The sequence below is a fragment of the Clupea harengus genome, chromosome 4 (genome assembly GCF_900700415.2).
Source record: "Clupea harengus chromosome 4, Ch_v2.0.2, whole genome shotgun sequence".
In the NCBI taxonomy this organism is placed as follows: domain Eukaryota; kingdom Metazoa; phylum Chordata; class Actinopteri; order Clupeiformes; family Clupeidae; genus Clupea; species Clupea harengus.
The window spans coordinates 8,754,847-8,764,846 of NC_045155.1; the positions used below are offsets into that span (position 1 = coordinate 8,754,847).

The 10,000-nt window shown below is 43.6% G+C and overlaps 1 protein-coding gene across 2 annotated transcripts in view; it reads left to right on the plus strand.

Annotated features, from left to right (window-relative positions):
• The window catches only part of pfkfb1 (6-phosphofructo-2-kinase/fructose-2,6-biphosphatase 1), a 14,079-nt gene extending 4,136 nt beyond the window's left edge, over positions 1-9,943 (plus strand). For both annotated transcript variants that reach the window (XM_031566046.2, XM_031566045.2), the window contains exons 2-14: positions 1,312-1,437; positions 2,146-2,239; positions 2,391-2,457; positions 3,387-3,461; positions 3,645-3,701; positions 3,970-4,091; positions 6,886-7,093; positions 7,280-7,426; positions 7,529-7,633; positions 7,777-7,906; positions 8,079-8,141; positions 8,515-8,579; positions 8,943-9,943. In XM_031566046.2, coding sequence (XP_031421906.1) covers positions 1,312-1,437; positions 2,146-2,239; positions 2,391-2,457; positions 3,387-3,461; positions 3,645-3,701; positions 3,970-4,091; positions 6,886-7,093; positions 7,280-7,426; positions 7,529-7,633; positions 7,777-7,906; positions 8,079-8,141; positions 8,515-8,579; positions 8,943-9,002 — 1,319 coding nt within the window. In that variant the 3' untranslated portion in view covers positions 9,003-9,943. The remainder of the gene's footprint in view (positions 1-1,311; positions 1,438-2,145; positions 2,240-2,390; positions 2,458-3,386; positions 3,462-3,644; positions 3,702-3,969; positions 4,092-6,885; positions 7,094-7,279; positions 7,427-7,528; positions 7,634-7,776; positions 7,907-8,078; positions 8,142-8,514; positions 8,580-8,942) is intronic.
• Positions 9,944-10,000: the final 57 nt, after the last annotated feature.

Sequence of the window (10,000 nt, forward strand, 5' to 3'; positions counted from 1 at the left end):
GTTATAATTAATAGTAAGTGTGTCTGAATGTGTGTGAGTGTGAGTGTGTGTGTCTGTCTGTGTGTGTGTGAGTGTGCGTGTGTGTCTGTCTGGGCACAGAGATGGGACCGGAGATTAGGAGCAGACTTGTGATGCGCCACTAACTGTTATCACTCACCAGCCGACTATCCCTCTTTCCTCCGAGCACAAGCATCTCTCTCGGCACATTGCCAGAGCTAACTCATGTGCCACATTATCTCAGTTCTTCCATTGAGTTTAACTGTGTTTTAGTTCATAGTTTATGCAGATAAAGTGCCTTGCCTTACAGATTTAGGTTTATCTCTGTGTGCTTGATGCTACAGGCAAAATGAGATCAGCTTCATGTCATGTCATGATCTTTAACATTTCTATCTTTCCCCACATGTTCTCTACGGTCCTGTACAACTGGTGTCATTTATTCTATCTGGTCAGAAAGACTGATGGACCGAGCCTCGGTTGCCGTCAAAATGTGTGGGTTTGGCCCGAAAAGCTCAGAGACAGAGTGAGGGTTCAAATATAAGGTTTATTATGCTTCCAATATTCTGGAGAACTGCTAAGCCTCTCAATAGGCAGAGGACAAAAAGCAGCAATCTCCAGGAATATCACCTGCTCAGCCTCTAAATGGGGTAGAGGACAATATGCAGCAGTACAATCTCTATTAAAAATACCCCCTAAGCCTCTAAATGAGGTAGAGGACAAAAATCAGCAGTCAAACAAAAGGTCCACAAAAATGCACATACCTGACAACAAGACTAGACTAACTAAACTAGACAGAACAATGAACACATATACATATGGCGGCCAGCACCATTTTTACACACGGGGGTAGACACAAAACTAAACAATACACAATGACAAGACAGACCCCGAGACACGAACATAGCATTTCCTCACAATCATAAAACAAAGAAATAACTATGTAATAAATAATGTCTCAAAGGTTTGTAAAACCAACCATTTCATCCAGGTGGTCTAGCCCAGACCATTTTTTGTGTCCCCTCTGCCAGTCCAGGCAATTAGCAGTTTCCATGAGGTAGGCTCCAATTGTAATCAGTGGTATGAGTGTTTGTGTGTGCAAACCATGTCTGTTTGGGTACGCTAGTGGTTGAAAACATTGGGCAGAAGTGTGCAGTTCATGTGCGGTCGCACCACGACCGTCACAAAGACCAGAATCTCAGCATCTCAAAGTCCATTGTTGCTCGCTTGGTTGGATTAGGAAAGAGGTTCCGTGTCCATACTATATCTCAACAATCACCACCATGTTTGCATTTTGCTTGGTTCCTTTGCTTCCAGCATCTGTGCCCCAGTTCACAAACTCTCCCACTATTATTGTGATGGTGGGACTTCCTGCCAGAGGGAAAACCTACATCTCCAGGAAGCTCACACGCTACCTCAACTGGATCGGTGTTACAACCTCAGGTGAGTGAGACGCTTGTCACAGCTTGTGTTAAATGGATGATTTCTACCTTAGTTGCATGACTGGGGCCACACTAGAAAGGTCTGTATGTGAGATGCAAATACAGTCCACTAAGGTCCACCTGTGTGTGTGTGTGTGTGTGTGTGTGTGTGTGTGTGTGTGTGTGTGTTTTTATTATCCAAAAATGATCTGTCAAAGTTACATGTGTATGAGTGGGTGTGCAAGAGAGGAAGAGTGTAAAATCTTTTAGGGGTTCACCATCTATCCATCCTGCAAATTGTGTCACCGTTTGGCTTGCTATTCCTTTGTATACAGTAGATGAAGAGATTACCAAACCAGGTAGGAGACAGGCGTGCCTAGTGGCAGAAATCCTCAGTGTGGAAGGGCTAGTCACCACATACCAACACATCCAGGAAATTTCAGAATGTCTGTTTTTTTATTTTTTTATTAACGACCTTTTATGCAGGCTTTCACAGTTTCTTTAATGTGTGTTTTGTTGGTAATTTGAGTTTATAACAGCGCATTTTGGCATATGGTCACGTTTATGTCAGGCAAACACACCTGTCATTCATGCTAGCCACCCAGACTATTCACTATGTCGTTTTGTGATCCAGGTCCAACCCTACATAGCTACATAAGCTAATTGATACAATGGAATCATTTTTGTAGGAGTTTTAATAGTGCTTTTTTGCTGCACTCTCTCTTTGCAGTGTTCAACCTGGGTCAGTACCGTAGGGAGGCGGTACAGTTCAAAAACTATGAGTTCTTCCGGCCTGACAATGAAGAGGCCATGAAGATGCGCAGGTGAGCCCAGCTAGAGACACAACAGCTGCTAATCACTCACACTTCACAGGGTTCTTCAGTAGCCTGCACATTTAAAAATTGTGTTAATACTGCATGTTCAAAAGTACCATGTTTAATGCTGTGATCTGGTTGGCTAACTTGGCGTTTTCAGAGACTTTGCATCCAATGCTCTGAAGGATATTGTCAATTACTTCTCCAGCGAGCAGGGACAAGTAGCCGTGAGTAAGAGGACAAGGAACACTGTCCCCAAATGTGTGTCCCAAACATGCAACACACATCCTGTATACACACTACAACACATATGCACAGGCAGGACACATGCAAGAGCAGGCTGGGATGTTAGTGGCAACTTGGTGTTGGTGACAGACATGTCTTAATTCAAAAGTGAGCTCTTTGGTGACTGCTGAGCTTATCCGTGCCTGACGCATGTTTAGTTGGTTCTGGAGCTGGAGGTCTGGTATGTGCTCCTTATGAGCCGCTACAGTTTTGTTCTTGAGCATCCCTTCCTCTCTTTAGTTTGACAATACTTAGCCAGGTGGGCTGTCCTGGTGCTAGCCTGTATAGCTGACAACAGTTCTTCCTCAGAGCGGTTCAGCTGAACCAAATTGATTTGTTATACCACTCTGATGCCTTAAGGCTACAATAGGGTTATTCTGCTGAATCCTTTGGGGTTGGGCCGAGGGCTTAAGCCTCAAGGGACACCATAAATCCAAATCCTTTGAAGTTAGTGTTGGGTCATCATGGCCTCATTGCTTTGATACTGCTTCCTGGCAAGTATCTCAGCAGCTTATACCTTGCCTATACCTTTGGTGGGTCAGACTTCTCTCGATAGACAATGTGATACACTTTGGCTTCTAGGTGGTTGATGTGAATACTTTGGTCATGTCGTAGTTTGGCCGGTTGAATTATGCATGTACCATTACCAAATATCTTTCCTTCACCAGTCTTTGCAAGGTATATTCCCACTGTTCCTTTCTACCTTCAGAAATCAACCACAAATACAAATATACATACAAACACAGACAAAGATGTTAATATACTGTAAGTCCTGCCATCTTAAACTGAGCAATACACAAACAGCATCACTTGCACAAACAGCAGAATTGACTCTGAATGAATGACTGAGTGGCTGCTGTCTACTCCACAGGTGTTTGATGCCACAAACACGACACGTGAGAGAAGAGCCGTCATTCTTAGTTTTGCCAAGGAGAAGGGCTACAAGGCAGGTCCCTATTTTAAGAATTTCCTGAACCTAACATGTTGACTACCTTGAATGGACAATGTATCCATGAAAGCCTGTGAAAAATTGTATGCTTATTTGTTACAGTGTTGATGTTTTGTTGTTACTGTTGTTACAGTGTTGATCTGTATATTATAATCTGTATGTCCATTTTTCATTTCACAGGTGTTTTTTGTGGAGTCGGTTTGTGATGATGTTGACATTATAGAGCAAAATATTATGGTAAGACATTACAGAACATTAGAGCTTAGTAAATCACTGAATAATACAAGGCAAGGGCTTTAAAAGATGGTGGCCCTGAACTGCACATGTCTTCTGTTATGGCTATGGAAGGGGCCTCACATAGTCGTAAAACCAGTTTGTCTATTTAGAGATTGATAGAGATTAAGTAGAGAGGAAATACATAGAATCTGGTAATATTGGCAAAGCTTGCTGGTTTTCAATCTTAATCGACTGTGAGGATATTTTACATGATATCTGAACCCCCCAGCAAGTGAAGCTGAGCAGCCCAGACTATGAGAACACTGATAAGGAGGAGGCTCTGGAGGACTTCCGCAAACGCATAGACTGCTATAGGATGACCTACGTACCAATAGATGACAGCAAGGACAAGTATGTGCATACAGCATGTGATAAAGTTGCAGTGTGTGTGTGTGTGCATTTGGGAAACGGGGTATGTGTTAAGTAATCTCATATTGTATTGTGTGATTTTCAAATAGGTGATAGATAGATATCTATAGATTGATTGAAAGAGCCCCGAGCCTGAACATGGCAGATTAATTCATACAAGGATCAGGATAAGCATACATGTGGCAAATGTACACGATACATACAACATGTGGTGTGTATAAGTACTTCATGGTTATGGTGATGAGGAACAATGTTTTCACAGCCATCAGGATTAGTGGGTCATCGATTTGATGACATCGATTTGATAAACAGATAAAGAGATACATTCAACTAAACAATTAACAGTAGGTAATATGGCCATTGTATCAGTATTAATGCCTTAGCATAATGTTATATAGAAGGAGATGAAGAGGGAGAAGCTGCCCAGCATGGTGTGTGGGTATTTAGTTTATGTTTAGTTTTGTTGAGTTATGGTTGGCTGACATGGTGCATAAGAATTTGAAATATACAAGGATAACAAATATGGCAGGATACAACCACAGTGCGCATGGTAACAACCGCAAGATGTGCCGCATGCTATACTCAGTATCCGTAAAGGCCCCCCTAGACAGTACAACATGCGCTGTCTGTAACCCACTGCTGCTAAACATAACATGGCTGACGAAAAGTATGGCAACAGGTGCCTGGTTTTAATACATTATTTATTACTATATGATGCAATTTGAAGATAGAAAGGGTGTCTGCTTCTCGGATAGAGGCGAAAGATTATTCCACAGGATGGGGGCTCGATAGCAGAAGGCTCGGCCTCATATTGTGCTTTTTGATATTCTTGGAATTACAAGGAGACCTGCACTCTGAGAATAAAGTGGTCTTGGTGGGCACTAAGGGAGAACTAATTCCTTGAGGTACTTTGGAGCTAAGCCATTTAGAACTTTTTATGTTAGAAGGAGTACTTTGAAAACAATTCTACTTTTGACAGCGAGCCAGAGCAGAGTGGCGAGTACAGGTGAGATATGTTCACACATTATAGTGTTTAAGTAGCAACGTTCTGCATTAGTTAGAGGCACTTTATTGAGTTGTTGCTACATCAGAAGAGTATAGCAGTAGTCTAGTCACGGCGTAATAAAACATGGATTAGTTTCTTTGCATCTTGGAGGGATAGGGCTTTTCTGATATTGGTTGATAATTACACAGAGGTTTTTGATACTTGTGTTGGATGTTAATGAGATGCCTTGAATGTGGATAGATGGCTGGATAATGTAATTCTCAAATGTTTAAGGCCTGCGAGCATAACCTCAGTTTTATCAGGAAGGTGCAGGAAGTTTTTAGTCATCCTTGCTTTTACGTCTTTCAGGCAAGCTGCTATCTTAGGCAGTTGTACAATTTAATCAGGTTTCATGGATAGGTAAAGTTGGGTGTCATCAGCTTGGCAAATGGAAGTGAATGCCATGCTTCCTTATGACCGCACCTGAGGGTAACACATACAAAGAGAAGAGCAAAGGTCCAAGCACAAAGCCTTGGGGAACTCCATGACTCACTCTGGTGTGATTGGATGGCTCAATGTGGACATGAACAAGCTGAAGACTTAAACCAGAATAGGGCACAGCCTTTGATACCAACACGATGTTCAAACCTGTGTAGCAAAATATGATGACTTATAGTTTCAAAAGCAGCACCAAGGTGTAGAAGAACCAGTATTGAAATGCAGGTGCAAATAGTAGGTCATTCTGAACTATGGCCGTTTCAGTGCTGTAATGGGGTCTGTAGGCAGATTAGATGTCTTCTAGGACGGGGGTTTTCAACTGGTTTTGTCCCAGGGACCACCATTCTGACTAGAAAGTAATTTGTGGCCCACTGATGTGCCTGCACGCGCGTGCATGTTTGTAACCGCCGCCGCCACGCCCCCTCTCCCTGCATAGATATTCTGGCTCTGCCTATAACACTTAAATATGTGCAGTTATCAGGGTAGATCACTAATCGTCGTCGCCACGTCCCCTCCCCCGTGCACATATTCCGCCTGTAGCACTTGTCAGTGTAATTTCTTCGATATCAAAGCGAATTCATAAAAATAAAAAAATTCAATGGTGAACTGATCAACATAGGCTCATGTCGCGGACCCCCTGCAATGCCGTCGCAGACCACCAGGGGGGCACGGACCCCCGGTTGAAAACCCCTGTTCTAGGATATTGCTTTTATGTAGAAAGGAGATAAGTTGCTTTGCTATTACTCTTTCGAGTATTTTTGACAAAAAAAAGAGAAGTTTGGTATAGACCTATAGTTATCCAGGTTATCAGGATCAAGGTTTTTCTTTTAAGAGATGTAAACAGTTTGATCACTGCTATTTTGAATGATAGTTGAGCTACTTGAACATGAGTGCATGTTCAAGAAGTTTTGTAGGGATGGGGTCTAGTAGGCACACTGATGATTTGAGGAGATCAGGGAAGTGAGTTCAGGGAGGTCAGTGAGTGTGAAGGATTCTAGGAGTGCACTAGGTTGTGGGGGTGTTACTGAGGTCATCATAGTGCATCCTGAAAGGGCTACAGGGTCATGGAGGGTGAGGACTGGAGACTGTGACATTTTTCTCTTATTGTTAACATTTTGTAATAGATAGATAAATTGATTGATTGATTGATTGATTGATTGATTGATTGATTGATTGGTTACAGTTTCATACAGACAAGATACCTATCTTAGTCAAATGCAGTCAGCACCATGCCTCTCGCACTAGTATATGGAGGAACTCAAGGATCCATGTATCTCTTTCTGTTCTCTGAAGGAACCTCTCCTACATAAAGATCTTTAATGTGGGGTCTCGGTACTTGGTGAACCGGGTGCAGGACCACATTCAGAGCCGGATCGTCTACTACCTGATGAACATTCACGTCACGCCGCGCTCCATCTACCTGAGCCGCCATGGAGAGAGTGAATTCAACCTGAAGGGGAAGATCGGGGGTGACTCGGGTCTGGCACCCCGGGGCCAGGAGGTGGGGCTCTCAGTACAAACTCCTTCAAGGAGAGACAGAACACCAAAGGGGAATATGAGGGAAGAGGCATAACAGTATTTTGCTAGTGTAACCACTGAGGATAGATGTGGCAGGCTATGTGACGCCTCTGTGTGGATTACCCGTTACGGTTATTCTATAAAACTTTCTTTTTCAATCTCTCTGCAGTATGCACGGGCTTTGGGAAAGTTCATCAAGGGCCAGGACATTAAGGACCTGAAGGTATGGACCAGCCACATGAAGAGGACCATCCAGACAGCCGAGGCTTTGGGGGTCCGTTACGAACAGTGGAAGCCCCTCAATGAAATTGATGCAGTAAGTCACATGCAAACTGTCCTGAAGCATATTATGAAGTAACATTTGCATTGTCTGCATCTGAATGTGCAGAGATGACTTGACTGCTTCCCTTGTTTCCAGGGTGTGTGTGAAGAGATGACCTACGAGGAGATCCAGGCCACTCATAAGGAGGAGTTCGCCCTGAGAGACCAGGACAAGTACCGCTACCGCTACCCTAAAGGAGAGGTGAGACCCCCTTTCAATCCTCTCATCTTCCTCACCTCTCCTCTCCTCTCTCTGTCTCTGCGGTGACCCTTTCTCTACTCCTCTAACCCTGACCCTTAGTCTTATGAGGACCTTTCTCTACTCCTCTAACCCTTGACCCTTAGTCTTATGAGGACCTGGTGCATCGGCTGGAGCCGGTGATCATGGAGCTGGAGCGCCAGGAGAACGTCCTGGTGGTCTGCCATCAGGCCGTCATGAGATGCCTGCTGGCATACTTCCTGGACAAGAATTCAGGTGGGCTCTCAGACATATTCATACTCACACGTATTTACTTTACAACACACATAGACACAATACGTACACACATACTCACAATTCAGTCTTCACTGCCATTGCAGACTCAAGCTTATCTAGATGCAAGCCTCAGGTTTAGATGGAATGCTCATGTGTTTCTCTCCCTTTCCAGCTGAACTACCCTACCTGAAATGTCCTCTACACACAGTACTGAAGCTCACACCAGTGGCCTATGGTTGGTTTGCCTGCAATATGAGCATTCATGTACACATGCGCACACTAAAACAAACACACACGCATTCATATACACATGCGCAAGCTAAAACAAACACACACAGACCATTCAAGGGTGCAGGGACACATACAATACACACATGCATGTATATGTGCCAAAGCACAACTGCTATCGACGTATATCACACACACACACACACACACACACACACACACACACACACACACACACACACACACCTTTCACCAACACCAGCACCAAAACCTTTCACCAACACGGTATATGCAGTGTCTCAGATGATTAGTAACCAGTGATGCAATGGTTGATGCACTCTGCTGCAAAAACTTTGACTGTGTGTTGTATTTCTCCAAAGGATGCAAAGTGGAATCTGTCTTCCTCAACGTGGAGGCAGTGAACACACACCGAGACAGACCAGAGGTGAGGTTACTGCTGCAGCAGGCGCTCTGTTCTGTTGGCTCTGTGCTTTGAAATTATGTTTGCTCTGAGGTGATAACTGCTCAGAGAGTGAGACTGCGGCCGCCACTGCTTGACAACTGACCGTGTCGGCTGTGTGCACTTGTAAAAGTGTGTTTGCTCGAAAACTGGGTCTGCTTTGTGACTATAACCGTTCTGTGACACACTGCCATCTGCTGTGAGAGTGGCCTGTATGGTATCTGGTCTGGGCCTATGAGTGTTTGCATTGTGACCATCACTTCTCGGAATTTTGCCTGTGTTTGATCTGCATTTGTCTGCTCTGTCCTCTTCTTCTGCTTTGTGACTGTGCCTCATTATGTTTCGTAGAATGTGGACATTGACAGGAAGCCTGATGAAGCCTTGTTGACCGTCCCTGACCATTTGTGATCAGCTGGAGGAGGAGACAGGACATCACCCTCACCACATGCCACTGTACTCACCCTCGTTTGCCAGATGAAAGGCAGATGCAAGCAGAGCCGAGTTTTGCAAAGCCGATGGACTGACAACCTGTTGCCGTGCATCTGGAAAGAGAGAACAATACTGACAATGTACTTAGTGCTTCAGAGAAAAATGCAGGGTCTTTCTTCAGATACAAAGACACAACTAGGGACAATTCCTCTGCAGAAAAATCTGTCTCTGCATTGCCTTTGTGTCCTTTGACTATGGAGTTGTGTAAAGACCAGTCTGATCAAACAATATGACATGAATAGTAAAACAGGTTGGACGGGCTTTTGGAGGTCTAATAATTTCATCAGCACCATGGACAGCAGCTAAACAAGCAATTAGCCTGTTTATCTGAACAACCTACCAACCGAACTGATGTGTGTATGATCAACCTGTATAGACCTGTAGGTGGGTCATGTGGTTCAGAGGTCACAGATACTGAGAGGGATGGCTGTGAGTGATGGCACAAATGACAACGTCAAAACACGCACAGACTCTATCTAACAAAGTCTCTCAGTTCAGCAATAGGTAGGCCTATGTACTCTCATCCATAGCAGTGAGGGCATAGCTTCAGAAAAGGCAATGTAGAGATTCATGTAGGATTAGCATGTGCATCTATACTGTTGATGTCTAACATCCACACCATTACATTTGGGACAACTGAGAAGCAGTCAAGAAATCATTTACAACTATTAGAAATGACAGTTACTGCAGGGGGAGCATACTAAAAGCATTTTTGATTGACATAAGCATACTATCAGAATGTTCAGACATCATGCTATATCTCATAGATATAACAAACTAATCTATTTTTTTCAACTTTCAAAGCCGACAATACTATTTGTGACTTTTGAAGTCATAGTCATTAAAGATGATGTTTATAATTACATGTGCCTTGACTACTTTATCAGTGGCCTGAATAGATTAGACCTGCCTTTTAT